This window comes from Emiliania huxleyi (assembly GCF_000372725.1).
Source record: "Emiliania huxleyi CCMP1516 chromosome Unknown EMIHUscaffold_167, whole genome shotgun sequence".
NCBI classification, from domain to species: Eukaryota; Haptophyta; order Isochrysidales; family Noelaerhabdaceae; genus Emiliania; species Emiliania huxleyi.
In genome coordinates, this window is record NW_005200911.1 from 281973 (window position 1) to 309659 (window position 27687).

Consider the following 27687-nt stretch of genomic DNA (forward strand, 5'->3'; position numbering starts at 1 on the left):
ACTGCCATCGGCATGCCGCGCCCGCCGCTTCGCCGCAGCCGCCTTAAGGCACGCATAGCGGCAGCACATGGTACGGTGCGCGTACTTGAGCAGGAGTTGCGCCGCAAGTAGCGCACTGGCCCTGGGACAAGGCGATATGGCGTCGTGGACGGCATACGTGACATACGTTGGTCGGGACGCGTCCACAGGTATTTTTCGGGTAAACCTGCTGGACTTTTGCAGGTATACCCGGGTTTTACCCGGAGTTGGCCTCGTGTCGTCTAAGTTCATGGCCCCCGGCCTTCCAGCGTCTAAGTCTGAGCCCGGCTCCGTGCGGGGGCTAAGTTGAGCGCTCGCTCGCTGCAGAGGCTAAGTGTAGAGCGACCCTCTAGCCCTACTACCCAACCATTCATACACACAATCGCACTCATGGCCATCGAATGACTCCGAATGCCTCAAAAAACTGTGTGTGGCTGCTCTCTAAGACACAGAATGGGAATCTCCGCAGACAGCCAAAACGGGCCGTGCCGCGTTTGTGGTGTCTTCTCAAGCAATGGGACGTGCTTTTGAGTCCGTACCTTAGCTTCCCATTACCGTAATGCGTCAGAGAAAGAATACGTCAGAGTGAAATGGAACATAGGAGCGAAGGAGGCTTCTAGCCAGAAATAGAGGATTGAGCAAGCGGAGGATTCGTGGCACGTGTGGTTGACGAAGAGAGAGTCAGGCATACAAGGCATATACGGTCATAGGTCCATATACTCCATTTACCATACCGCATAGTGTTTTATTTAGTGTTACGATACGACGGACACTCACAGAGCTCAGGACTCCTGAGTCCTGTCAGAGGGCTCTCGGGCAAGGGGCAATCTCACGCGGCCACTGTTGCTTCGATTCTTCAGACCTCGCTGCTATCGACTGCTAGCGGGGCAGGCCCCTGCTCTGCCCAGGCGGGTTGGGCGTGAATGCCCTCAAGAGAAGAAGACTTCGATTGCGGGCCGATCCTCGGCGGAAGATATGAGTAAACTCGTCGCGACGTAATGGGCGACGGTGTCGACGCGGACAGCGGGCGTGCGGGGTCAAAGGTGCTCGGCGGCGACTCGCCAACCAACACACATGTCTTCCTATGCCTCATTTGGATCGCCCTCTCCTTTGACTGGCTCAACCCGGTAAAACTCTTTTGCGACGAGACGGGAGTCCCAAATTACGCCTTTGGCCTGACCGCGCTGGCGGTGCTTGTGTACACTGTGATCTCCGACTTTTCGAATGTGGTGTACTTTTCGATGCGCATCTTTTTCCGCGTCATCCTCTCGACTGTCTTTTCAAACATCGAGATCGTTGGGCTTGACAACGTGCCGCGCAAGGGCCCGATCATCTTCACCGGTAACCACGCCAATCAGTTTGTGGATGCGCTGCAAGTCATTTGCTCGAATCCGTTCAAGGCATTGAGCCCAGTAGCCCCTCTGTTGCGCCACGCCACGGTGGGCTGACCATCTCCCCTTCTGCGCTCACAGATCTCCTTCTTGATTGCACAAAAGTCGTGGGACAGGCCCATCATTGGCGACTTTGCCAAGCTGTGCAGCGGCATCCCCGTCGCGCGGGCGCAAGACTCGGCAAAGAAGGGCCAGGGCACTATTGTGACCGCTGAGTCGTCCAGTACTAAGACCGAGGTGAAGGGCGAGGGGACCGACTTCCCGGCGCAGCTGCGCCCGGGAGATAAGGTGCGGTTCGCAGGCTCTGCCACTGCCTACAAGGTGAGCAGCATCGCCGGGCCGAGCGCTCTGACGATTGCGACACCGGCCGACTCGCCCTGCCCCGTCCTTGACGGCGTGACATTCGATGTGCTGCCGCGGGTCGACCAGTCGGTGATGTTTCGCTCCGTATTCGACGCCCTGAAGGATGGGCGCTGCATCGGCATCTTTCCGGAGGGCGGGTCGCACGACCGGACCGACCTGCTGCCGCTGCAGGCCGGCGTTGCACTCATGGCGTTCGGCTGCCTCGAGGAGCACAACATCTCAGTCCCGGTGGTGCCGATCGGGCTCACCTACTTTGCCCGGAGCCAGTTCCGCTCGCGCGTGGTTATCGAGTTTGGCAGTCCGGTGACCATCTCAGAGGAGCTCGTCAAGCAGTACGAGAAGGACAAGCGCGGGGCCTGCAATCGGTTCCTGGGGCACGTCGAGGACGGCCTGCGCGCTGCACTGGTGACGACGGACTCCTACGACACGCTCACTCTCGTCCACACAGCGCGCCGCCTCTACCAGCGCGACTACGAGGCGCTCGACACGGCAGCAAAGCAAGACCTCAATCGGCGCTTCGCCGAGGGCTACAAGAAGCTGCTCTCGCAAGGGGGTGGCAACCTGCCCGAGGACATCGCCAACCTGCGCGCGAAGCTCGCTGAGTACCGCGACACACTCGCTGCGCTCGGCTTGCGTGACCACCAGGCGAGACTCCCTCGCCGAACCCAAAGCAGTAAACAGCTGGTGACTGATCCCGCTCTGCGTCGTCGGACCCTAGGTCCCCACGCTGCGGATCGAACCCGCCAAGGTGGTGCTCTCCGCGGTGCACATCCTCATCCTGTTGGTCATCTCAGCGATCCCCAACCTGCTGCTCAACTTGCCTGTCGGCATTGCATCGACTCGGTACGCAGCCAAGGCGCAAATCAAAGCGCTTGCGGGCTCCAAGGTGAAGATCGAGGCGGAAGATGTGGTGCTCTCTGAGGCAATCAAGCTCGCCATCATTGCGTTGCCGGCGCTGTGGTTGACGTATGCCTTCCTGTTGCTGCTCTTCTCGGGCCTGGCTGCCAAGACGGTCTTCTTCATACTCCTCTCTTTCCCTCTCATGTCGTACATTGGTGTCATCTCCGCTGAGGCGGGCATGATTGCCATCAAGGACCTGCAGCCGCTCTTCAATCAGCTCCTCTTCCGCGAGCAACTCCAGCTGCGCACAATGCGAACTGAGCTGCAGACGCTTGTACGTGAGAGCGTCAAGAACCACGGCCCGTCTCTCGGAGAGCTGTACTATGACAAGGAGCTGCACTGGGACGAGTACCTCAATAAGGCACATGATGAAACCCCAGAACCCTCACCACGGAACCCCGATCCGCCCTCCTCGGCGGCTGCGTGAGCTCGATAATTTGGCCTTGTCAGTCGCAGCCATGTCGCAGCCCGCCTGGTTCCCCCGGGGCCCCGCGCCAACAAACGTGCGAGTAGAGAGAGGCCTAGCCCTAGGTGGGAGCTGGGAGAGACTGTGGAGTGTGTGCGAGGAGAAGCTTGAAAGAAAGATGCGCTGTCGTGCCGTTCAAAACTCCTGCTTGTTTCGATACTACGACACAGCTAAGCACAGGAGCCTCCCGTCGCGCGGCGTGTATCACGGGCCGCCTGATCCACACAAACATGAGGCTCATGTGGACGAAGTGCAGAAGCCCCCGCGTCACCAAAGTGTACCGCCGTGCCTCTCTTTCCCGAGTGGGCCGTCGGCGAGAGCGGCGTGGTGGCGTCGTGGTGACGAGCCAAAGGATACGGGAACTGCAGATCCGCCGAGGGTAGCACCTCCTGAGCGAAGCGTGGTCATTGCCTGCTTGAACTCACCCGGGCCAGGACCCCCTTGACGAGCCTTTCCAAGCGGTCCGTCAGAAAGCATCGCGTGATGTGCCCGTACAGAGGTAGCCGATCCAAAAGCAGATCCGGCCTTGTTGCTGAAGGTGCATCCACCCGCGCGAAGGGCTGTTGGCGAGTAGGAGCCTGGCCCAGGTGAATGTGATAGCGTGGCTCGCGGCGAGCCTGGCGCAAGGGGTCCGGATGAGGCTCGAGCGCTGACGCGGGAGCTAAGCCATCGGTCTGTCAGCTGTTCGATGCTCGAAGCGTCAACGCTTTCCGCCCCGGGGCTTGCGTCGCTCGAATCGACGCTTTGCGCCATCGTGGCACATACACACACACATGCGATTTCGGGGGCCGAAGTTCGTTTCCCCACAAGGCGAAAAATAAAATGAACACGCGAGATCTTGGAATCGCAGCCTCTAATCTAGCCACTGTCAGCAACGTCGCTACGAGAAAGGAAACTAGAACCCCCAAGAATCTTTCATTTCTCTTACCTAGCTTAAAAGACAGTACAGCGAGAGCCGAGACCCCCTCAGCCCTCTCCCGTAGTCTATCCCGCAGCACTCAACTCTCCAGAGCCCGCGGCCGGCACGAGACCAGGAGAAGAGCGACGCGGTCGTGACGTGACTTCGCTCATCGGGATAGTCGCTTTTCTCGGGCGTGGTGAGTGGTGTGGAACTGAGAGTAATGTGATTAGACGCATTAGTAATGACTCGTGTGTCTATAGTAATGAAGAGGTGAAGTATTTTAGCAGGAACCCTCGCACAGGAACTCCTCGCACATATAAACAACTCGCTCCCTCCGGTCCCCCCTTTTACCTTCCTTAGAAGCACTTGCGGTGCACGATGGACGGGCCCGACTCGTCGTACTCCTGCTTCGAGATCCACATCTGCTGGAAGGTGGAGAGCGAAGAGAGGATCGAGCCGCCGATCCAGACCGAGTACTTGCGCTCCGGCGGCGCGATGATCTTGACCTTTATCGACGCGGGCGCGAGCGCGGTGATCTCCTTGGACATGCGGTCGGCGATGCCGGCGTACATGGTGGTGCCGCCCGAGAGGACGACGTTGGCGTACAGGTCCTTGCGGATGTCGACGTCGCACTTCATGATCGAGTTGTACGTCGTCTCATGCACGCCCGCCGACTCCATGCCCAGGAAGGAAGGCTGGAAGAGCGCCTCGGGGCAGCGGAAGCGCTCATTGCCGATGGTGATGACCTGCCCGTCGGGCAGCTCGTACGACTTCTCGAGCGAGGAGGAGGAGGCGGCGGTCTGCATCTCTTGGTCAAAGTCGAGCGCCACGTACGCCAGCTTCTCCTTGATGTCGCGCACGATCTCGCGCTCGGCGGTGGTGGTGAAGGAGTAGCCGCGCTCGGTCAGCAGCTTGACCATCCAGTCGGTCAGGTCGCGGCCGGCGAGGTCGAGGCGCAGGATGGCGTGCGGCAGCGCGTAGCCCTCGTAGATGGGCACGGTGTGCGAGACGCCGTCGCCCGAGTCCATCACGATGCCGGTGGTGCGGCCCGACGCGTACAGCGAGAGGACCGCCTGGATGGCGACGTACATGGCGGGCACGTTGAAGGTCTCAAACATGATCTGGGTCATCTTCTCGCGGTTGGCCTTGGGGTTGAGCGGCGCCTCGGTCAGCAGGACCGGGTGCTCCTCCGGCGCCACGCGCAGCTCGTTGTAGAAGGTGTGGTGCCAGATCTTCTCCATGTCATCCCTGCAGGCGGGGAGAGACGGGCGTGAGATGGGTCCCGGGAGGGCGGGTTGCGGGAATGGACTGGGGGGCGGCGGCGGCGGCGGAGCGCGCGCCAGTTGGTGACGATGCCGTGCTCGATCGGGTACTTGAGCGTGAGGATGCCACGCTTGGACTGCGCCTCGTCGCCGACATACGAGTCCTTCTGCCCCATGCCGACCATCACGCCAGGCTGGCGCGGCCGGCCGATGATGGACGGGAAGACGGCGCGCGGCGCGTCGTCGCCCGCGAAGCCCGCCTTGCACATGCCGGAGCCGTTGTCCACCACGAGCGCCGCAACCTCGTCGTCCGCCATGTGTGTTTATGTCCGTTTGTCTCGTCCGCCGACGCCGATACTTTGCCAACTCCTTGCCCCTTGGAACGCGTCGCCCCATATGCCCCGCGTGTGAGTATATTCAGTGTGTGTGTGTGTGTGTGTGTGACCTAGTAGTGTCCCCAGCTATGGGCGTGTCCACCTTCGTTGGAGCCAGATTTGGCCTGTATCCATGTTTCCGGAAACCAAAAAGGAAACGAGAGGGTCCCCAGCACTTTGCGTTTCCGGAAAGTTCCAGGGAAACTAGAGGGTGTTTGGTGCTCCATTCTGGCAACTCTCGAGTTTCCCTGACTGAGTCTGACGGGAAACTACTCGAGTAGAGAGGAAATGAGAGGGTGCTGTGGAGAAACACGGAAAGGAAACGAGACGGGGTGCGCGAGGTGTGGTGCGAGAATAACTCCGCCGTTCATGGAGGCAAACGATGCGAGTCGACTGGTGTGTGTTCGTCACACAGCCCACGCGTGTCGCCAGGTGCTGGCTACGTTTTGGGGAGGGGTCAAAAAAACGGTGTGTGTGTCCCGCAGCGGCCTCGCTGGGCCAGAAAATCGGCCCGCGAGTGCTCCGCAGCAGCCTCGCTGGGCCAGAACATCGGCGGCCCGCGAGGTGGATGCTAGCATGAGCCCGATCCGTCGCAGTGCTCTTGCGTTTCGGCGGTAGAAGTGTCTAGTGATCTAATCACCCGAACGAATGCCACCTTCGGATCGCTTCTCATCGCAAACCCAGTCATGCGCAGTCCTCCTCCGGGAATGTACGTAAGACATACACTGTACACTGAGAGAGAGAGGTAGGTAGGTAGTAAGGTGAAGAACAGCCAGAGAGAGAGACACACACAAAAAATAAAAAAATAACAGTGCTGGTGATGAACTCATTAGAGGACGGCGAACACCTCGGATGCGCGAAGGCCTAACAAGATTCTCACCACGCAGCGGATGGCCGAAGCGCCAGGGCGGCCGGTGGCACTCGTGGCGCCTGGCCTGCTAGGAGAGGCCAGCGAGGAGTCTCCACCCGTCGCTGACGGTGTGGTGGAGCTCGACTCGCCAGGAGACGACGCCGGCCCTGCAAAGAAGCGGAAGGGCAAGACGACTCGCTGGAACATACCGAAACATGCGCTGCAGACACTGGAGCAAGTGTTTAAGGACGACAAGTTCCCGTCCGTCGAGACTCGCAAGAATCTCGCTGCAGAGCTGCGCGTGACGCCGAGACAGGTGCAGGTCTGGTTCCAGAACAAGCGGCAGAGGTCTGGCGCCAAGCCGGTGCCTGCGCGGTCAGAGGACAAGGCTGAGCCAAACTTTCTGAGCACGTCGGTGCGCGCGTCCGCCGGCGCAGCTAGCACGCGTCTCTGTCTCCACCCCTGTCACGCGCTGCGCACACCGCCGCCGCGTCAAGACGCGCAGCAGCAGCCGGATGCGCTGTCCTCTGCGACTCACCCTCTGTGGCGGGCCCGGTGCCTGTGCGAGTCTCTCACCCGTGCGTCCCCCCTCGCGCAGGAGGACATCAAGGCCGCGCTCATGAACTTCGGCTCCGGCGCGCAGGTTGGGCCCACTCGGCGGCAGCACGACGTGATGCTCGACGACTCAAAGGCGCCGAGCGCGTCTACGCTCGGCTCCGCGAGCGGCGGGCCGAGCACGAGCTCCGAGATGTGGGCTGCGGCGGCGGCGCACGCGGCGGCGGCGACAGCAGCGCAGTTGAGCACGGGCGGATCGGGCGCTTTTGGCATCGGCAACCAGTGGGGATGGGGCCTGAGCAACTTTCCGCCCCTGCCACTGCCGCCAGCGGGCTCTTGGGGGCTGCTCGGCAGCGGCGGCGAGGGCGGAGGCGCGGCGAGCGCGGCTGACACGCGGGACGGCGGCGCGACTGGGGCCTTCATGGCATCGCTCCCCCCTTCTCTGGCGCAGTGGCTTGCCCTGTCGCAGGGAGCCGCCGCGGCGGGGAACGCAGGTGCAGTCTCCAGCGGCGCGCAGGGCACGGCGGGGGGTGGTGCGGCTGGCGGCGCAGCTGACGCCGGGGGCGCCAGTGGCAGCAGCGGGGCCGGCGCGCCCGCCTCGGACAGCAGCAGCAGGGAGGGCAAGCAGCCGGACGGCGACGGTGGCGGCGCGGTGGACACGAGCTTGCCTCCCGGCCTCTCCGCCGCCCTCTCGCAGCTGGGTGACGCGGCCAAGGGGATGGCCAAGCCGCCGCCGGCAACGCCGCCGGCCGCCATGGGCAACAACAGCCAGGTGGTGCAGGCGCTGCGGAGCGACTTTTTGAGGCAGGCGGTCGCGGCCGAGGCCGCTAGGGGGGGCGGCAGCGGGCCGCAGCCGCTCGTCTCCGAGGCCGTCCTCGCCGCCGCCGCCGCCACCGCCGCTGCTAACGGCAGCTCTGGGACGCTGCAGCCCGGCGCTGGCGACGGCATCTCACTGCCGGCGCTGACACAGCAGTGGCAGCAGATGGTGTCGATGCAAAGCGCAGCTTGGGTGTCGGCCGAGCCCACGGTGGCCGCGCACCCGATCGCGCCGCAGCAGTCGCAGACGCAGAAGCGGCGCCGCGCCGGCTCCGGCTCTTCGCCAGAGGCGGCTCAGCCGGCAGCGAGGGCGGGCAGCGGCGACGCGGCGGACTTGTTGTCGCGTCCCTCGCGATCCTCTTCGCCGACCGCCGCGTCGGATCAGCCGTTCGTCGGCGTGAAGCTGTCCCGCTCCGGGGTGAGCGGCAGCCTCGACGAGCTCAAACTCGAGAAGCGCAGCTCAGAGGGAGACGACTCTGCGGCGGGCAGCGCGAGCCGGCCCGCCAGCCGCGCGACAGCCGCGCCAGCGTCGCCGCGCAGCGAGCAGCTGCAGCACGTGGCGCAGGTCACCAACCAGATCACCAACCAGATCCGACAGCAGCAGCTGCAGATGCAAATGCTGCATCTGCACCACCAGAAGCAGCAGCAGCTACTGCAGGCGCACATCCAGCAGCAGCAGCGGCTGGCGCAGCAGGCCACGTCGACCGAGCAGCAGGCGCTGATGCAGCGGCTGGTCAGCGAGGCGCGCGCGAGCCAGCTCTCGCAGTCGGCGCAGCAGAGGGACGATGGCGCTGAGTCGTTTGGAGGCGGCTCCCTCAACGAGCTGGTAGCTGAGCCCGACTTGATGGAGGAGATCATCAACTCGCTCTTCACCGAGGAGGGAGGCGCGCACTCGAGCTCCTCCGGCCGCACGAGCCCGCTCACGTCCATCCTTACGGGCGGCGGGTCGCGTTCGTCCGCGTCGGCGAACGAGGAGGGTGGCGGCAGCGGGGCGGCGGCGCGCGCCTCGAGGCCGCCGGGCGAGGGCGAGGCTGCTAGCTCGCCGAGCGCCGCGGCCGCGCTCCCCGAGGTGGGCCCGACGGGACCGCCCGCCCCGCCGACGCGCAGCGCTCCGCTCTCCCCCGCCGCGGACCGCGAGCCCCGCCCCGGCGAGGGCTGCCGCACCTCCGACGTCGAGATGCCCGAGGCTGGCCACTCGCGCGGCTCCGCCCCGCCCCGCCCGTGACGCCTGCTGCAGTCTCGTCTTGGCCGCATATCCCGGCCTCCACCCCATGGCGCTGCTTTCCCACGCGGGCGCGTGCGTAGCGGCGAGTCCCGACGCGTGTGGTGCCTCGTCACCTCCGCCGAGCGAGACACTAGCACCTCGCTGAGGCGGTGCCGTCCCTCCCGTCGCCGGGACCGCGGGACGCACACCCACACCCCACCCCACACTCGCGTGCCCCTGTGCCGCTGCCCGTTTTTCTCCCCGTAGCCACCGATTCTCCCGGTTTTTTGTGGTTCCTGGTACGTGTCTGAATCTGTGAGAGCTCGGTTTGAGGAGAGAGAGAGAGAGACGAGAGGGTTGCGTCCAGTAGTACTACTACCCGCCGTGCGCGAGGTGTAAGATAGGATGAAGAAAAGTTGGTTCTAGCGACTTCAGCAGCGCCTTTCCTTTCCCTAACTTATCGCCTAGGCCCTAGTTACGAGTGTAGTAGCTCGTTCCCGTCGCTCGTGCAGGGCGAGGGCCAGAGCGCAGAGCGAGGGCGGTGTGGCCGGTGCACTTGGGTCGTCGTAATTATTTTTGCTCGTCGTCTTCTCCGCGGTGCACCTGCGTTACATGTAGTGCCAGTGTGCAAGTGCCAGTGCCGAGTGCGCAGTCTTCCCGCGCCCAGTGTTGTGCGAGAGTGCTCAGAGTAGCGGAAAATTCTTTTCTTCCAGTGCGCGCCAGTCCTCCCGTGCCTAGTGTCGTGCGACGGAAACATAAACTTTCTTCACGCGTGGTGTACCTGTGTAGTGCCAGTGCGCTCCAGTCCCAAAGTCATATGTGTATCGAGCGCGCCTTGCGGGGGGGGGCGCGGAAAAGAGGAACCTCTTAGCGTCATCGCCATGGTGCTGCAAGCAGCGCCGGGCGACGAGACGACTTACCGCCTCCCGGTTCCCCTCTGCACACCTCCGCTGCTCAATGTTTGACGACTCGAACCCGTGAAGCTTCCCCGTGCGCGGGTTACCCCGCACACGAGTCAGCCTGCCAGCCACGCATCCACGCAAGCGTGGTCCGCGTGCATGGCATACAGGCGTCCGCCAGACAGCGCAGAGGCTAGGCGACCGGGGAAGGACTAGCTCAAGGGCAACACAGCGTCACCAGCCGTTGGCGCGCAGATCGAGTCAGCGGCCCCCGGTTGGGACGAGTGCGCGACGCGGACGAACCGCTCAATGTGGCCGGCAGCTCGCGCTGCCGGCGGGGTTGGTTGGGGAGAACCGGCACGGGGAAGGCCGGCCTCCCCAGAGGGGTCGCCCCCTGGAGGGGCCCCAAAGGGCCCCCCGGGGGGGCGGGGGCCCCCGCCCCGAGGGGCGGGGGCGGGTCCTTCCGTGTCGCTCCCGTCGTCGGGAGTGTCCGTCGGGATGGTGTCGTCCGCCCACTCGGCAGCGTTTGAGCCTCTGTCACCTTGCCTGCCGCGAGCAGCTAGCTCGTCGACGTAGTCGTTCCATTTGTTGCCGCTGTGACCCGCCACATGCCTCCACGTCACGGTGTGTTTGGCGCGAAGGCGTCGCCAGAGGGAACGAAGGCGCTCCGCTAGCTGTATGTTCGTTTTGGGGGTCACCCTCCCCATCATGCACGCCGCCGCGTACTCGCTATCGGTCCGCACTACTCCGCGTGAGCCCGCTCGTTGCGGTGACGAGGACAGGAGAGCACGGAGCAGCTCGGCTAGGGCGATTAGTTCCGCCGTGTTGTTGGTATGCTTTCGCGCGCCGAGGTAGGCTGGGTGCGCCGCCGAAGTGACAACTGGCCCGTAGCCCTCGCTCGTCAGCGCTGCGCCCTCATCGCCGATGGCGTCGCCCCCGATGAGTACTGTATAGGCCCACCCTGCTTTCCCTAGGTCTTCCGACCCGTCTGTGTATGCCACCCAGTCGGGCGGGCGTCGTTGCGCCTGTTCTGTCAGTTGCTGCTGTGGGCGAAGAACGACCCCTGTGGTGCCTCTACCATTAGTCTCAGCTTGACCCGGCATGCCCCCCCTTCGCCCTGAGGCGCTACACAGAGGAGTGCGACTGTGCTCACCGCGCAGCCGTTTGCCGCCACCCCTCGGAGCGACAGATTCGAGCGTCTCGGGGAGCTCGCACTCACCTTCGCTGGAAAAGAAACCTGAGGCGAGCCACTCCGTCTCCCACTCCGCAACAGGCCCCTCCCCTGGCGACGGCTGCCAGCCCGGGATTCGGAGGCGAATCGCCTTCTCCTCGTCGAGAGCTCGGCGGCGGGTGTGGGCGTAAGTCCGGATTAGGGCTCGGCGCGCCTCGTTGTAAATCGTGTCAACTCGCACGTCCGGCGTGTCCTCCGGCGCGAGGAGGGCGTTCCGGTGGCGCCGTCGTACGATGCCTGCAAGTGTCTCAAGCATAATAACGCGAGTCGGCGTCGCCCCAATGCGCCCCTCAGCCATCTGTCCTCTGCCCGTGGTCAGACGGAAACCGGTGATGCAGAGGCGGCGGTATTCGTGGACTAGCTGCTCCCTCCCCACGCCCCGTACCTCCTCTAGCACGGCTTCATCCAGGGTCGTGCATTCCAGGACTGCGCGGAGTACCGCCTCGAGGGTCAGTGTGGTGTATGGACATTCGAGGGCGAGGTGGCGTGTCGTTTCGATTGCTCTCACGCCGCCCAGTAGGCCGCACAGGTCGCACAGCCCCCGTCGACGTGGCTTCTTACATCTTCGCGGTCCAACCGGTAGCGCATCAGTCAACACTGAGTACGCCGTGTCTGACGTCGGCCGTGATAGGGACCTGTCGTGGATAGAGCGGAAGATAGACCGCGCTATCTTTCGTTCATCAGAGGCTGCGTTCTCGCCATTCCCCTCTCCCCCCCCGTCGCCGTCGCCATCGTCACTGTCGCCCTCGCCGTCACTTGGCTCATCTCTGCCTCCGTCCCCACCTACGTCGCTGCCGTCGGAGGGGCCCACTGCGGCGGTAAAGGCGTCTAGGAGTGGGCCCGCGACTGCCTCCTGCGCTAGCCACTCATCCTCCTCCTCGGATGCGTCTCGCCATCGCACCTACCTTGTACTCCGGCTCCCCTCGCTCGATGTTTGTGCGCTGCGCCAAGATGCACTCGATTTCCCACTCTCGGTTCGTGTCGTCTTGGATCGCGCGCCCTTCTCGTTCGGTATGAGCTAATAGATCATAGAAGCGCGTCGTGGCCGTTGCATCGTCCGTCCGTCCGGCGGGCGGGATGGGTCAAGGGTACGCATCGGTCGGTAGACCCGTGAGAGGTGTAGCGATGCGAGGTGCTTGACGGCCAGTTTCACCAGCGGCACCGCGGCGCGCACTCGCGTGGTAGGCGCGTACTGCACTGCCCCCTGGAGGGCTCATAAAAAAAAACTTCAGTGCGTCGGCTGCTTCCGTGCTGCTACATATGCTCGACGCTTTCGGCTCCTTCCTGTTTGGCCACGCATCGGCGCCACTTGGGTCGCCGCAGGCCGGGCCGTCATCGCCGCCTGAGCCGGTCCCGATGCACGACGACGGCGCGGCTGCGGTGCTTCCTCCCTGTGGGCTGCGGGCGTCGGTGGTCGGGTGCGGCAGGATGGGCTGCGTGATGGCGGGTGAGTTGGCACGGCGCGGCTGCGAAGTGACGCTCTACGATTCGACCGACTTCTCGAGGCGTCGTGCCATGCAGACGATGCGCGCCTTCCTCTACGAGCACGTCGAGCGTGGCTACCTCTCGACAGCGGACGTGGAGGAGGTCGTATCGCGGTGTACGCTGGTCGAGAATCTGATTGATGCGGTGGGCACGCAAATGATCATCGAGGCGGTACCGGAAGATCTCGACATCAAGCGGCGGCTGCTGAAGCAGATTGCGGAGACATACAAGCAGCTGTCGCCGCCACCTTTGCCTCCGCCGCTCCTTTGCTCAAACACAATCTCGCTTCGCATATCGGACCTGGCGGAGGGCCTGCCGCCCCCGCTCCGGGCGCGCGTCATCGGCGTGCGCTTCCTCCACCCGGTCTGGTTCGTCGACGAGGTCGAGGTCTCTCCGAACAGCGCGAGCGGCTCGGGCGCGGCGGGCGAGGTGACGGCGCTTCTATGCCGCATGTCTCTGACAGCGCACCACTACGATGGCCACCGGCCCCGCCGGCTGAATGACGAGCAGGCTCAAGCCTATGCGCGCAGGCAGCAAGGGCGCGCGCGCTCGGGGGCAGCCACCCCACGCGCCCCTATTGCCGCCGCTGCTGCTGCGGAGAACGGCAGCGGACAAGGCGAGCAGTGCTCGATCTGTCTCGATGCACCCCGCGACACGCTGACTGTGCCGTGTGGCCACGTGGCCTCCTGTGAGGCTTGCCTGAAGCGGCTACTCGAACTGCAGGGGCCGCACCGCGCCCTCTGCGTTGTGTGCCGCAAGCCGATCGAACGATTGGTTCGCGCGCCTCCAGCAGCTTCAACTCGGGAACAGCACGAGTGAGAGACTGTGAGAGTGTGTGAGACATAGAAAATGCGGTGTGCGAGTTTGTCAAAATGTTGCTTGTTGGCTGGACTTTGACCGCAGAGTCGCGCGAGCGCGCAGGCCTGATGCGATAGTACAAGTCCCGAGTCCGCGGACGAAGCTGTGGAAACCCCGAGACTCGAGAGAGACACAAACCGGCATCGCGCATGAATGACACAGACCGGCACGCGGCAGGCGGCGCGGGAGAGAGGAGACAAGACGCACGCAAGGACGCAGCAGCGTTCAGGACCACTTCACTTGTGGCGCCAGCATCCGGCGAGCCGCGAGGAAGGAGGCGGGGGGTTGAGCCATCTCGGGGTGTGCGGCGGGGTCAGCACCGCCTGTGGCGTCCGGCTTCACCAGTTCCCCTCTAACCAAGCCTGCACCGAGCTATGGTCCCTCTGCATAGTTTCCGGGAACGTCGGAATCTGGATGTCGGTGTGCTCGACAATTAGATTCACGAGGAGCTCCAGATCCTCTTGCAGTAGCATGCGCATCTTCTTCATGCCATCCAGCGGATTTTCATCGGAGGTGATGCTCGATGTGCGACCCAGAGCGCGGCTGCCTCCCGATCTGCTACCCAGCAGCTCCGATCCGCTGCGTACCCGGGACGCGTGCCCAATGTCCTCAGATTCGAGCCGCCTGCCAGAGTTGAGCGAGATCTCGCCGACAGCCCTGCGAAAGCGAGCGGCGAATGCGTCCGCCTCCACCGACGACACGTTGACGATGCGTGCCATCGTCCGCATGAACTCGCTAGACCTCTCATCGCCTCGGACCATATCGAGCATCGGCGCAATCACAAATTGCTGCGGGCGGAAGTAGAGCAGGAACCGCTGCAGCGCGGCCCCGTACATTGACCCGTAGATGGGCAACACGCCGCTGTTTCTCACGCTCTTCCACTCGCTCAGCTCGCGCTTGGAGAGGGTCGCCGGATCGTGGTTGAGCCCGAACTCATAGATGCTCACCGCGCGTGTGACGAACTTCTCGAAGGTGTCCCAGCTCGCCTTTTCGGACTGGTGCTTCAGGTAGTAGCCAAAGGGCTTGTCTTGGACGTGCCGGTACTCCGAGCCCAGACGGCTCATTGGCTCGCGCAAGCTGATGCCAAACGAGAGCGCATACCTCATGCCTCCGTATGCTGTTGCAATCCTCTGGGCGGCGTCGGGCAGTCCGAGATAGGTGCTAAAGTCTGCCGCAAGGAAGGGCTTAGGACGCGCGGCCTCACACGGCGGAAATCCATCGGGAAGGGCGCGTTTGACCGCCTCGACGTGTCCCAGCTGCATCCAATCGTCGTTGTCAAAGAAGCCGTCGTCATGAAATATGCGTCTCTCCTTGACATCGGTGCCTGTTCGCCACATCTTCCCTGCTTGCGTGCAGCTCTCATCTGAGTCCAACGCCGCATCGCGCTTAAAAGAGCCACCAGCTTGGATGCACTGGATGGGCTCACGGACATCTAGGCGCACGCCTTCCTTTAGGCACTCTAAGCACTTGCTCGCTGACTGCAAGTGGCCTCCACCGACCTCGTAGGCTGCCCCAATGGTGGTGGTCGCAGCCTTCTGTGCGCCCAAAAAGTACAGCTGCGGAACGATGTTTCCTTCAAAGCACAGCTCGGTGCCGCCAATGGCGGCTGCATAAATCTCAGGTTGGTTGCCCGCCGCAGCCAGACTAGGAGTCGGCGCCTCGCCAAAGTGGAATTCGCTGCTATTGATCGGGGATTCAAAGTCCACCAGCAACCGATGCTGGGACGCTGTCGCCGCGCATACGAGACTCGCGTGCGGGCCCCACAGACCTAGAGCGACCAGGCTGCCCCTCATAGCATCTGCCTGCGAGCGCGACACCAAAATTTCTACCCGTACGAGTTTTCACCGCGTTCTTTTACGTTACTAAGAAATTCTCGTACGGTAGTAACATTTACGTTGGCCCGCATTGCCACTTTCCCCAAATAGAAAATTAGATGGCTCGCATTCACGCCACCCACCCTTCTAAGGAGAGGAGTGTGGTGCTAGCCGTCGCCCACCCTAACCCTTGGTCGTCTGCCTCTTTCTAATCTCCCTTCGCACAGTCCCTCGCCGATTCTCGCTGCAACCTTCATGCCACCTCGCGGTCGTCCCACTCTCGTCGTTCTTCCTCCTGTCGCTTCCTCCTCTGTCGCGTCGCCCTCCTCTGCCTCGTCCTGCGACGCCGCCGCCGCCTGCCGCTCCCTTGCTCTCGCGGCTTCTTTCGCCTTTCGTCGCACGAGCTCTGCCCTCCTCGCGGCATATTTTGGCCCCTCGACTTTATCGAGCACTCCTCGCGCAAGGACGACTCTTCTGACGCCCACTGCGATCATTTGCCGCCAGGTCATATCGTTGCTCAGGTCCACTCTCTCTTCGAACACTTGTACCTTCACGGATGATGCGCTGGCGCTGGGGTCCCCTTCGGGTGCATCGTGACAGCTGACGACGAGATTACCACTGGTGTGTCGTCCTCCTCGGAGTCGTCTTCCCCGGCGTCCTCCCGTTCGGCTCTACGTTCAGCACGTTCAGCGTGGCTCACACCCTCCATCCATGCCGTGAACAGGCGCTTTATCCACCTTATATTCTTCGCTCGTTCCTCTGCCCTTGCCTTGGTCTTGTCGTTGTTTCGCACCCATGTCTGTATGGCAATCGAGGCTGCCTTCCCCACTACCTGTAGTTCTCTCGTCATCTCTCCTGCGAGCTGCCCTCTCTCTCTTTCTTTCGGGTATGGAGTCCGTGAGTGCGGGCAGCGTGCAGGCAATCACGGGCGCTATTTTGTCGTACTCCTCTTCGGCGAGCGCTAAGCTCGAGCACTCAACCCATTCTCACAGAGACGCCTCATTTTTCGCCCGCAGAATTCTTATGGTCCTGTGCCCAGTGTCGTGCGAGGGAGTTTTGTTGTAAAATTCTTATGGACACGCTGTAGTTTGCGCGGCCCGGCACTCAAATGGGCTCCGCTGTCATCGGCCTTGACGTCTGGCTTGCAGCGGCGAGGGGCCTTAGTACTCTGCCTATCGACGCGGGTGCTCCTGCGGATACACGGTCAAATCGGATGAGCGTGCGCGAGAGCAGTCGACAGGGCACAGCCCGCAACCGTCCTCGAAAGAATGGAGGTGGGGCTGCGAGGGCGTGCGTGGGGACGGAGAGCCTTTTTCTATAATTTCTTTCTTGGTGAAGGAGACGGTTCTGCGCCCGCCCTCAGTGTCGGTTCTGCGCCCGACTTTTTTTTTTTAGGAAGTTAATTACTCCGTCATGGATCTCGAAGTATCCAGTGCGGCAAGTCGAGGACACCGATGTCAGAGTATCGCTGAGTCGTTTTAGGCTTATGTGCCTTATCGGCGGGTTATCGTTGTTTTGGGCTTCCACTCTTTGAGATGGAATGGCGCTCCATTTGAGTGTGGAGCTGGGTACCGGTACCAAAGGGGTAGGGTAATGTGCTCAGTGGTGTATGAGAGTGGTCGCAAAAAATGAGAATTTTGAAGCCCCTTTCGGGGGATGGTGCGCCGCAACGGCGGGCTTGGGTCTAATAACTAGGTGGGCTGGGGACATGGGGCCCTCAGAAGGGTAGGGGTGGACTGTGCATGAAGGAGGATCAGACATGTACGCGTATACAGGGGGGGGGGGGGGGCGCGGGCGGGTGCAAGAGGGGGTGCGGGAGTGCAGACTGTCTCTTGAGAGCAGTCGTCGCCACGCGGGGAGAGCGGGCTGGCCGCAGAGCGGACGCTCGCTCCCCGGGCGCTGCGGGTACGCCCGCTGTGCGAAGAGGGGGCGCTAGCCGCTGGGCGGACGCGCCCCCTCCCGTGGCATCGCCAAGGAGTCCGCGCCAGCCGCCGCCGAGTCGCCGATCTAACGGGTCCCCAGATGCTGCACATCCCAGGCCAGTACTCTGGTGGCGAGACCGCCGAGTACCGGTGGACGCAGACGAAGGCGGAGCTCGAGGTCCGCGTTCCTCTGCCCGCGGGCCTTGCCGACGGCTCGGTCACATGCGAGATCCTGCCGCGCTCCTTTGCCGTGCGCGCGGGCGAGGAGGCTGTGGCGGTTGGAGGGGAGCTGGCTGCGGTGGTCGTGGTGGACGACTCTCTCTGGAGCGTTGAGCGCGACGGCTCCAGGGCCGAGGCCGTCCTCTCCTTGCGCAAGGCGGTGGCCGAGCTGTGGCCTCGACTTCTCGCCAGCGATGCCGAAGAAGCGGCAGAGCCGCGGCTTCTTGATGGCCTTGAGCGGAAGGCTCCGACCGACAAGAACGAGCTGCTTCGGCAGGCCAAGGAGCGCGCCAAGGGTGCGCTGGACGGCCCATCGAAGGCGGTGCAGCACGTCGTCGAGGGCAGGAGCGGCGAGCGGATTGCGCTCAACGCCTCCGGATTGCCGCCGCTGCCGGTGATCACTCTGCGCAAGTGCACTGAATGCGAGGTTGTGCTGGGGGAGGGCGTGGCCGCGGTGAAACTCCTCGTTGAGGGGTGCGTCAACACCACCGTCGCCGTCAACGGCAAGGTCCTCACGGAGACGATTGAGCTGTGGCAGTGCGAGGGCGTCGCAGTCAAGATAGCCTCCGCGATGAGGACGGTGCAGCTCGACGCCTGCAGCGGCGTGAAGCTGCAGTACGCGCGCGCGGCCGACTTCGATCGGTGCCTAACGGCCGGCGTCTTCGACCTCGCGCTCTCCTTTGCCGACGCGCCCTCGCTCGACGGCGAGGTCGACTTGGGCACGCTGCGTGCGCAGATGCCCGACAAGGGCCTCTCGGCAGAGACGGACCAGTTCATCTCGAGGCACGTGGAGGGGGCGCTGCTGACGGAGCTGATCGTCCGTCTGTCCAACGATTTCCCCACCACCGAGCGCGAGGTCGCCGACTTCGCCGCCAAGACGCGGATGAAGTCGGACAAGATCGACGAGGTCGTGCAGGGAATGCTCGGTTCTTCGCTCGGCCGCGAGCTGAGCGGCGCGGAGCGGCAGCAGATGGTCGAGATGGTCAAGTCGCAGTCGGAGGCAGCGGCCAAGGCGCAGCACACCGCCGAGGGCACCGCGGCCGGCCGCCACCTCGCTCGCGTCGAGTTCAAAAAGGCGGCCGGCAACGAGGCCTTCAAGGCGGGCGAGTACCAGCAGGCGGCGGTCGCCTACACCGAGGCGCTCTCGCTCGCCGCCTCGGGGCCCGAGGACTGCGGGGAGGGCGGCACGGTCGACCCGGCCATCGCGTCGGCCACTCGCTGCAACCGCGCCGCTTGCTTCCTCAAGCTCGGCCGCTACGCGCAGGCGCGCGAGGACGCCGAGGCGGCGGCGGCGCTGCAGCCGTCGTACGCAAAGGCGCACTTCCGGCTCGCGCTCGCGCTGCAGGCCGAGGAGAAGTTCCCCGAGGCCGTCGCCGCTTTCAACAAGGCGCTGCAGCTCGAGCCGAAGAACAAGGAGGCAGCCGCCGGTCTCCGGATGGCGGAGGTGCAAGCCACGCGCCAGCGGCGCCAGCAGCAGCAGTAATCCGCAAGCCGACGCGAAGTGACATGTGTTGTGTCACGTGCCCTCTTGGTTTGTCGTGCGCGTGCGAATATTGCGCGACTGTCTATAAAGAAAGTCAGGTGGTGAAAGATTTCTTTCTCGCCTGTGCGGTGGGGGCAGGCCACGCAGGGAAGAGCTGCTGTTATAGCGCAGCCAGACAGCCAGATAGACCCACAGCCAGCCACTCACCCCAGGCTCCCCAGTCAGGAGGGGAGGCAAGTGAACAACAACTTACGCATCATGTGTCTAACCAAGCCCACCACCCACCCAGAGAAGAAAGCGAAAAGTGGGCCACCGCCGCGTCTCACCAGGCACCTCTCTCGCCGCGCGTCCACAGTCAGCAGGTTAGGCAGACAGGCACGGCAGAGCAGGAGGCGCTTGTGGTTGGCGTGCTCTCGGCAGGCCGTGCGATCATGGCGTCTGTGCCAGCCTTTCTGTACACCTCTGAAGGACCCTGTACATAAGAGCGGGCGACAGCCGCGGAATCACTCTGCCCTCCACTGGGCCGTCCTTCTCGAAGTCGGCAAACTCTTCCAGTTGAAGCCTCATGAGAAAGTCGATGACGGCGGGGCCTGCCCAATCTGAATTCTCGGGTGAAATGGCGTCATATGCGAGGATCTCCCTCACATCCTGGACTTTGTTGAGGCTAAACTTGCAGAGCTCGAGGATCAGGGGGATCTCATACTTGTGCGCAAACCGGACGAGGTCATGTGGCCACACGATCTTGCTGAGGTTGAAACATTCTGGTACAGCTCCGTCCGAAGCGCTGATTTTATCGACGCAAGTGTCTACGGCCACCTTGTTGAACGCGTGCAGCAAAACAATGATGTCCTGCACGTCCTGGGCCTCAAAGTCGCTCGCATCAATCAGGTCCAGATTTGCGCTCCCAAACTCGTCGAGCAGCATCCTGAGGTGAGCGCTCAGGACACACATTTCGAAGCGCCGCGCCTGCACCAGCTCGCCGTTGGCACACCGGAATGCTATCGTCGCCTTGCTTTCTGCGAGCATGCTTGGCGACGGAAGACTGTTGACTCGCGGTCAAATCTCCGTTTGACGACCGTGACATGCGTGTGTGTATGCCATTCGCATGTTCCAAACTTGACAGTACCCGCTACGCCGCGCGATCACGTGCCCTGCCCACCCTCCACCCACCCCCCTTAGGCCATAATCTTAGCTCACATAATACTCGGACGCACGCACGATTGTACCTTCCGTTTGACACGGCGTGCGAGACTGCGAGAGCGAGCGAGCGCCCTCGAGAGCCCGAGCGAGAGAGACAGAGAGCGGGACAGAAGAGGACGACACGCGCGCCTACCACGTGCCCCAAGGTAAGGAAGCGGAAAGCGTCGAACTCGTTCGTCCCTGATAGCATAATCAACCGAAAAATGGCGGACGACGAGGTTGCGGCGCTCGTGGTGGACAACGGCTCCGGCATGTGCAAGGCGGGCTTCGCGGGCGACGACGCGCCGCGCGCCGTCTTCCCGTCCATCATCGGCCGGCCGCGCCAGCCTGGCGTGATGGTCGGCATGGGGCAGAAGGACTCGTATGTCGGCGACGAGGCGCAGTCCAAGCGTGGCATCCTCACGCTCAAGTACCCGATCGAGCACGGCATCGTCACCAACTGGCGCGCGCTCCGCCGCCGCCGCCGCCCCCCAGTCCATTCCCGCAACCCCCCTCCCGGGACCCATCTCACGCCCGTCTCTCCCCGCCTGCAGGGATGACATGGAGAAGATCTGGCACCACACCTTCTACAACGAGCTGCGCGTGGCGCCGGAGGAGCACCCGGTCCTGCTGACCGAGGCGCCGCTCAACCCCAAGGCCAACCGCGAGAAGATGACCCAGATCATGTTTGAGACCTTCAACGTGCCCGCCATGTACGTCGCCATCCAGGCGGTCCTCTCGCTGTACGCGTCGGGCCGCACCACCGGCATCGTGATGGACTCGGGCGACGGCGTCTCGCACACCGTGCCCATCTACGAGGGCTACGCGCTGCCGCACGCCATCCTGCGCCTCGACCTCGCCGGCCGCGACCTGACCGACTGGATGGTCAAGCTGCTGACCGAGCGCGGCTACTCCTTCACCACCACCGCCGAGCGCGAGATCGTGCGCGACATCAAGGAGAAGCTGGCGTACGTGGCGCTCGACTTTGACCAAGAGATGCAGACCGCCGCCTCCTCCTCCTCGCTCGAGAAGTCGTACGAGCTGCCCGACGGGCAGGTCATCACCATCGGCAATGAGCGCTTCCGCTGCCCCGAGGCGCTCTTCCAGCCTTCCTTCCTGGGCATGGAGTCGGCGGGCGTGCATGAGACGACGTACAACTCGATCATGAAGTGCGACGTCGACATCCGCAAGGACCTGTACGCCAACGTCGTCCTCTCGGGCGGCACCACCATGTACGCCGGCATCGCCGACCGCATGTCCAAGGAGATCACCGCGCTCGCGCCCGCGTCGATGAAGGTCAAGATCATCGCGCCGCCGGAGCGCAAGTACTCGGTCTGGATCGGCGGCTCGATCCTCTCTTCGCTCTCCACCTTCCAGCAGATGTGGATCTCGAAGCAGGAGTACGACGAGTCGGGCCCGTCCATCGTGCACCGCAAGTGCTTCTGAGAAGCAAGAGCAGGCTTCATGCCTCCGTGACAGTTCTCTGCTCGCCGTTTTCCCTCAGATGTCGAGACTCGGGCCGATGTCAGAAGATGTCGATTAGGTGACTCGGGCCGATGTACTGTGTGCGGTGCATAGAAATCATGCTACAACATATACCGCCTCTCCTGCTCCGGCTCACTTGTCAAGAAAATTGTTTGTGTGTGTATGTAGAAATGTAAAAAAGAGTCCGCTCGCGGCCCGGTACCCCCCCCCCCCCCCCACACCCGACTATCGGCGGGGGTGAGCCCCGCGCACCTCGTCCAGCCAGCCAGCCTCGGCGCTGACTGGTTCGCGCGCTGCAGAGAAAAGGGCTTGAGAGCTCTTGTCATGCTTCCGATCCAACGAGAAACCAGACCGTAATCGCGGCGCGTTCGTGGTGATTGGGCCTGACCTCGTGCAACATCGCCTGCGCATCAAACAGCACCATCCGCCCTCCGATCGGCGGAATGTCCACATGATGGCACTCGGACGTCGAATCGCCTCCCGCATACACCCTGAGGCAACCGCCGTCCTCCTCCCGCCAAGGCCGCGCGCCATTAGGTCCGTTGTCGTTGAGGTAGAGGATGCCCGTCACCAACCGCCGACCGAGTCCCCTCAAGCGGAGGTGGCTGAGTGGACCGGCTGCTGCCTCTGCACCCCCGCCGTCTCGATGTGGCTTGTAGAAGGCACCTCCCGGGCCGTAGATGGCAAGTTGCGTCTCGTCCGGTACACGGAGTGGAATACTCTCATCGGCATGAGCAAGGAATCCGCCGAACCCTTCTCTCTCCAAGAAGTGCCCGACTGAGCGGAGCAGCCGCTCGCCGTGCGTGAGGCAGGGCAATACGGACTTGAACTCCCCCCGCACCGCACTGTCGAGGAAGAGCGTGCGGTCCGTGCGCACCGGGTCAGAGTTTCCGCCGCTCGCGATATGGTTGGGGTTCCGCGACAGCCGGTCCTGGACGCGCTCCGCCTTGAGCTCCTGTGCGATGCCCTGCAGCTCGTCTGCCCCGAGCGCGCCATCGAGGACTACGATTCCGTCGCGCCTCAGCCGCTCGAGATGGGCACCGCGCAGTCCTAGCGAGCTCAGCACCGTGCTCGATGGCGAGAGGGGAGCCCTAGATCGCTGCAGAACCGCAGCGGGCAGGCCGCCGCGCGGGAGGAAGAGGGAGGGCAGCTCGGCTGGGCTGCGAGATGGTGTCGCAACGGCCAGATCGCTCTCGAGATCCTGCACGAGGTAGGCGCTCTCTCGAGCGGGAGATGCTCGCCTCGCCTCCGATTCGCCCTCGTGAAAGGCACGCACAGCAGCTCCGCCTGCTACGAGGAAGAGGCCACCGGCAAGGCCGACCGACACGGCATTTGCCTCGAGTGCCGCGATGACGCCCGCCGGGGCCTGGGCAGAGGACGACCCCGTGGTCCGAAACCTCCGGGTGACGTCGCGTGCACGTTTTGCGTGTCGCACTGCGCGCATAATCGATGTTGTGAGTCGGGCGTCCCTCTGCACGATTGAACATGCGGGCCAGCCTCGCTGGTCCGTGAATCAGCACTCTTCACGGACGGTTTGATTGTGGAAACACCCAATCTGTGCACTCCTTATTATCTCCCCCTCAACCTCCTCTCCGTCCTTGAACCCGGAGCTGCCAGGCCGTAACGGGTTTCTTGCCGTCGTATCCCAGCGGATCTCACCGTCGGCCACACGCCCACTGTATCCCTCACCGCGAGCGCACGCTCCGTACCCCGTGCACATCGATGCTCTTCGCCTTCGCCGAGAGCTGGCTGAGTGCGCGGGTTGTGTCGGCGGCGCCGTGCAGCCCGTCCACCCAACTCGCTGACTGCGGCCCGATCCACATTTGCGCGCCGTGGCCGAAGGGAACTGACGGCAACATATGCCGGCCGTGCGTGGACGACTCCGAGTGCGAGGGTGGGCCCGAGATGGAGTGCCACATTGACGTGGCACACGAGTGGGCGTTCGCGACCAGCCACGGCCTCCCGCCTCTCTCCGAGGCGGTGTGCGCCCACAAGTCTCTCCTCCCTCTCGACCTGCACGACACCGTCGGGTTCTCGCTCACGATCGTCGCCTCCGCGCTCGCGTCCGGCTCCGGCATTGGCGGCGGAGGGCTGCTCATCCCGCTCTTGATCCTCGTCTTTGGCTTCCCCGAGCGCCGGGCGACGCCCCTCTCCAACGTCGTCATCCTCGGCGGCGCGGTCGCCAACCTCGGCTTCAACCTCTGCAAGCCGCATCCGAGCCGTCGCAAGCCGCTCATCGCGTTCGAGGTGGCGCTCATGATGGAGCCGATGACGATGCTCGGCGCTCTCGTCGGCACCACCCTCAACAAGATCTTCCCGAGCTGGCTGACGACGTTGATGCTCGTGCTGCTGCTCAGCTTCACCGCGCGGCGCACCTGGGCAAAGGGGAGGGAGCGGTGGGACAAGGAGCGGGCGAGGCTGCGCTGTGCCGCCGACGAGAGCCAGCAGTCGGGCCTCCTGGCCGCCGAGCAGTCCTCTGCGGCGAGCGAGCGCAGCTCCGTCCTCAACCTCGCCGGCGCTGCAGCCGCAGGCGCGGACCTCCGCACCGCCTCGCTGGACGAGGAGGAGGCGGAGGCAGCCGCGCGGCGCCGCTCCGGCCAGCTCGAGGCGCTGATGCGCGCGGAGCGGCGGCTGCGCCACTACGCGCGCGACGTGTTTCCCCTGCTCGCGCTGCTGGTCGCCTGCTTCGCCCTCTCGCTGCTGCGCGGCACGTCGCGCTCGCACTCGCTGCTCGACGTGAGCTGCGGCTCGCCCGCCTACCTCGCGCTCTGGGCCGCGCAGCTGCTGCTCCTCGTCGCCGCCTCGCTCGCGATCCGCGCGGCGCTCATGCGGCGGCACGCCCGCCGGCGCGAGATCGGCTACCCGTTCCTGCCGGACGACGTCGAGTGGACTGTCTCTAACACGACCCTCTACCCGCTGCTCTGCGTGGGGGCAGGGCTCTGCGCCGGCGCGCCTCCCGCCAGGCGGCGGGCCGTTCGCGCCGCGTCCATGACATGTCCGACCGCCGAGTCGTCCGTAGGCATGTTTGGCATCGGAGGCGGGATCGTCAAGGGGCCGCTGATGCTCGAGATGGGGATGCTGCCCGCCGTCTCGAGCGCGACCGCCTCCTTCATGATCCTCTTCACCTCGGCGACCGCCGCGCTCAACTTTGCCCTCTTCGGCGCCCTCGACCCGCAGTACGCCGGCGTCCTCTTTTGCGCCGGCTTGGCTGGCACGTGCGCCGGCCAGCTCGGGCTCGACTGGCTGCTCCGCCGGCTGGGCGCGTCCCAGAGCCTCATCGTGCTGCTCATCGCGGTGGTGATTGGCCTCTCCGCCGCCATGATGGGCGTGGTCGGCACGATTGCCGTCGTCGAGGAGGTGCGGCACGGGGTGCCGCAGGGCTTCCACTCGATCTGCGCCACCGAGGCGAGCGGCGGCGACCGCTACATTGAGTGAGGCAGGGGGGGTGTAATCTGTAATTGTGGGGCCTTCCCACTCCCGCGCTGTCACCCTCTTTCTCTCTCACTCAGTCAAAGACCGTGCGAATGTGTTGTGCATGATGAATATGTGTTGTGCGAATTGTGCGTCCCAAATGGAATTTCGCGCTTTTCCCACCCCGCTAAAGCCGCGTAGTCGCGCCGCCCCGCGCCCGACCACACCCACAAAGAAAACCCTGCACAAAGATCGCAAGCGGCAAGGGCGGGTGGGACCTGTTCCTTTTTACCCATCTCACAGTAGAGAGGTGTCCGTTTTTATTTATTTATTTATTTATGGCCGTTTTTTCCCTCGGGGGGGACCCAAGCCCTCTCAGCTCTCTCTCGTGCCGTCCTCCCATCCCTCCCTTGGGTTGTCTGTTTTCTTTCTTTCTTTTTCTCTCGGCCGCGCTCTTCGAAGACGAAGTCTGCTTCGTTTACGCACGGCGCAAGCTTTAGCGTTTAGGAGCCGTTTCTAGGGATTAGACCTGGCGAGTAGAGGCCCCGCCCACCCAGGGTACCTACGAGTGACCCATTGGTGTCTTGGTTGCTCTTTTGAGGCCTCGCCGGGGGCGGGGCTCTACTCCAAGTACCAAGACGCAAGAGCGTGCGTGCGGTGCCTCTACGCGCCAGGCTTTAGGCGGCTCCCGTGGTGTATGTGTTGGTGCCAGTGCGCACCACAGTCCCGTGTGCTCAGTGCTGTTTGATTGATTGATAGGAAGGGGACACAGTCCGACCAACGAACCTTTCCTCCTGGGAGCGCGAACGAGAAAAGAATCTTGCGCTCGCCGGCGTTCGGTCTCAGCCTGACGTCTGTTCACACAAAAACACAACCCCGGCCCAAGACGCACAAGCTCAGACAGTCGAGAAAGGGATAGTAAGACAGCATCGACAGTCAGAAGTCAGCGCTGGGTCCCAGGGCGAATGCGATGACGGCCTCTAGTGTGAGCTCTAGCTAGTAGGTAGGTAGGTAGAAAGGTGAAGAACAGCCAGGCTCGGACTGGACACCAACGCGGTATGGGTGGACGGCGAGACAGATGATGACGACACGCACGAGCGACACACAGACACAAACAAGCTCACAAGACACACAGCCAGCTGGCTGCCACACACCCTGAGTCGGCGTACACATAACTCAGGGCCACATTCTTCCTGTCGCCCCCCCCCCAGCACTCCAAGGTGCCAAGAGGAACAAACAAAGGCACAACATCACAACAGATGACAGGAGTAACATGCGAGGCTAGAGCAGCTTGCTCCACCTCTAGCAATCTCGCCGGCCGGCGAGGCACGGACGAGACCGTGTGTGGGGTCTAGTGAGGTGTCTATGGACGCCCTCCTCAGAGGCTAGCTGCCTACTGCTAGCCCTATCTCGCACTCACGGGCAGTGACAATTCAATGGGTGAGTGTTTGCGAGCAGAAGCGCGTGTGCTAAATCTAGGCCGCACGTCGTGGCACTATGATGAAGTTAGACGTGCGGCCGCAGCGCGCCCGCCCCAGGCTCGACGGGGCGCGCGTGTTAGCGAGAATGTTGCGGGGAGAGCCATGCCCGACTTTTCGAAGGTGAGGCCTCTGCGACGAGTGCCAGCCGCGCTGCGGAGCCACACCCTTCGAGCCGCGTCCCGTCGGCACTGCCCCTGAGTGTGTCCCGCCTTGGCGGCACACACTCTCGACGAGGACAGTCCGGCCTACGGGAACGTGTCGCGCGCCGGCGACGGTTGCGGCGTGGTGGTTTCGAGTACGACGCGAAGATGGCACGACCACCGCCCTGCATCGCAGACCGGGCAAGGAGGGGCCTGCTCCCGTTCCGCGGAACAGGAGATCTTTCCCCCTCCCCCGGCCTGAGCAGCGACGGGTGGAAGGCAGCCCCTTGAGTCGAGGGCGGCGCGACCATTGCCCCGCCTCAAAGCCCGGAGGCCTGATCAGAGCAGATGAGAGATGTTCGCGCCGCCCCGCTCCGCGCCGCCCGCCGCCGCGCCGCGCCGCCGCCCGACGATTATTAATTCATTATTAATTAATTAATTAGTAATTATACCACCCGCCGCCGCCCCGCCCCGCCCTGCGTCGCCCGCTGCCTCGCCGCGCCGCCGCCTCGCGCCGCCCGCCGCCGCGCCGCTCCGCCGCCCGAGGATTAATAATTAATAGTTATTACCCGATTATTAATAGTGTGTGTGTGTGTGTGTGTGTGTGTGCGTGTGTGTGTGTGTGTGTGTGTGTGTGTGTGTGTGTGTGTGTGTGTGTGTGTGTGTGTGTGTGTGTGTGTGTGTGTGTGTGTGTGTGTTTGCCTGACGGCAGCGAAGTGCAAGGCAGCGGCGAGCGGCAGGTGGCGTCGGCGACGTACTCAGGACACGATGGTGAAGCCCACAGCGCAGGAGCCCCGCAGCAGCGCCGACCGCGGCCTCGCGCCGCGTCGGGTGCGGTCTTGGGGCAAATGTAGATTTCCTGCCCAGCGTAAGGATATTTCTTGCATTTCTTTCTTCTTTATTTCGTGCCCCGCCACGGCAAATTTGCGAGAAATTTCTTCGCCCCGTCACTCCATGCTCAAGTTTCGCCCCTTTCCGTG

At 63.5% G+C, this 27687-nt stretch overlaps 8 protein-coding genes across 8 annotated transcripts; 6 read left to right on the top strand and 2 right to left on the bottom strand.

The window, feature by feature from the left end:
* Nucleotides 1–1247: 1247 nt before the first annotated feature.
* On the top strand, nt 1248–2982 carry EMIHUDRAFT_41501 (hypothetical protein; the record flags this gene model as incomplete). Its single annotated transcript, XM_005784881.1, has 3 exons — nt 1248–1430; nt 1491–2456; nt 2521–2982. Coding segments are annotated over 3 exons (1611 nt in total), but the record flags the coding sequence as incomplete, so codon positions are not given.
* Nucleotides 2983–4300: 1318 nt separating this feature from the next.
* EMIHUDRAFT_441933 (hypothetical protein) lies at nt 4301–5652 on the bottom strand. Its single transcript, XM_005784882.1, has 2 exons — nt 5380–5652; nt 4301–5287 (listed from the first exon to the last, which is right to left on the bottom strand). The coding sequence occupies exons 1-2, from the start codon at nt 5616–5618 to the stop codon at nt 4396–4398; spliced, it is 1131 nt and encodes a 376-aa protein (XP_005784939.1). The 5' UTR covers nt 5619–5652; the 3' UTR covers nt 4301–4395.
* An 889-nt stretch (nt 5653–6541) lies between these two features.
* EMIHUDRAFT_468007 (hypothetical protein) lies at nt 6542–9532 on the top strand. The gene is made up of 2 exons (XM_005784883.1): nt 6542–6940; nt 7124–9532. Exons 1-2 carry the CDS (start codon nt 6566–6568, stop codon nt 9119–9121), a joined length of 2373 nt encoding a protein of 790 aa, XP_005784940.1. The 5' UTR covers nt 6542–6565; the 3' UTR covers nt 9122–9532.
* A 2958-nt stretch (nt 9533–12490) lies between these two features.
* On the top strand, nt 12491–13534 carry EMIHUDRAFT_230864 (hypothetical protein; the record flags this gene model as incomplete). The annotated part of the gene is made up of 1 exon (XM_005784884.1): nt 12491–13534. The coding sequence occupies one exon, from the start codon at nt 12491–12493 to the stop codon at nt 13532–13534; it is 1044 nt and encodes a 347-aa protein (XP_005784941.1).
* A 3823-nt stretch (nt 13535–17357) lies between these two features.
* Nucleotides 17358–19124, top strand: EMIHUDRAFT_441941 (hypothetical protein). Its single transcript, XM_005784885.1, has one exon. The coding sequence runs from the start codon at nt 17410–17412 to the stop codon at nt 19009–19011; it is 1602 nt and encodes a 533-aa protein (XP_005784942.1). The 5' UTR covers nt 17358–17409; the 3' UTR covers nt 19012–19124.
* Nucleotides 19125–20398: 1274 nt separating this feature from the next.
* On the top strand, nt 20399–21660 carry ACT-4 (putative actin). The gene is made up of 2 exons (XM_005784886.1): nt 20399–20653; nt 20745–21660. Exons 1-2 carry the CDS (start codon nt 20415–20417, stop codon nt 21634–21636), a joined length of 1131 nt encoding a protein of 376 aa, XP_005784943.1. The 5' UTR covers nt 20399–20414; the 3' UTR covers nt 21637–21660.
* A 337-nt stretch (nt 21661–21997) lies between these two features.
* Nucleotides 21998–23119, bottom strand: EMIHUDRAFT_230869 (hypothetical protein; the record flags this gene model as incomplete). The annotated part of the gene is made up of 1 exon (XM_005784887.1): nt 21998–23119. One exon carries the CDS (start codon nt 23117–23119, stop codon nt 21998–22000), a length of 1122 nt encoding a protein of 373 aa, XP_005784944.1.
* A 278-nt stretch (nt 23120–23397) lies between these two features.
* On the top strand, nt 23398–25110 carry EMIHUDRAFT_230870 (hypothetical protein; the record flags this gene model as incomplete). The annotated part of the gene is made up of 1 exon (XM_005784888.1): nt 23398–25110. The coding sequence occupies one exon, from the start codon at nt 23398–23400 to the stop codon at nt 25108–25110; it is 1713 nt and encodes a 570-aa protein (XP_005784945.1).
* Nucleotides 25111–27687: the final 2577 nt, after the last annotated feature.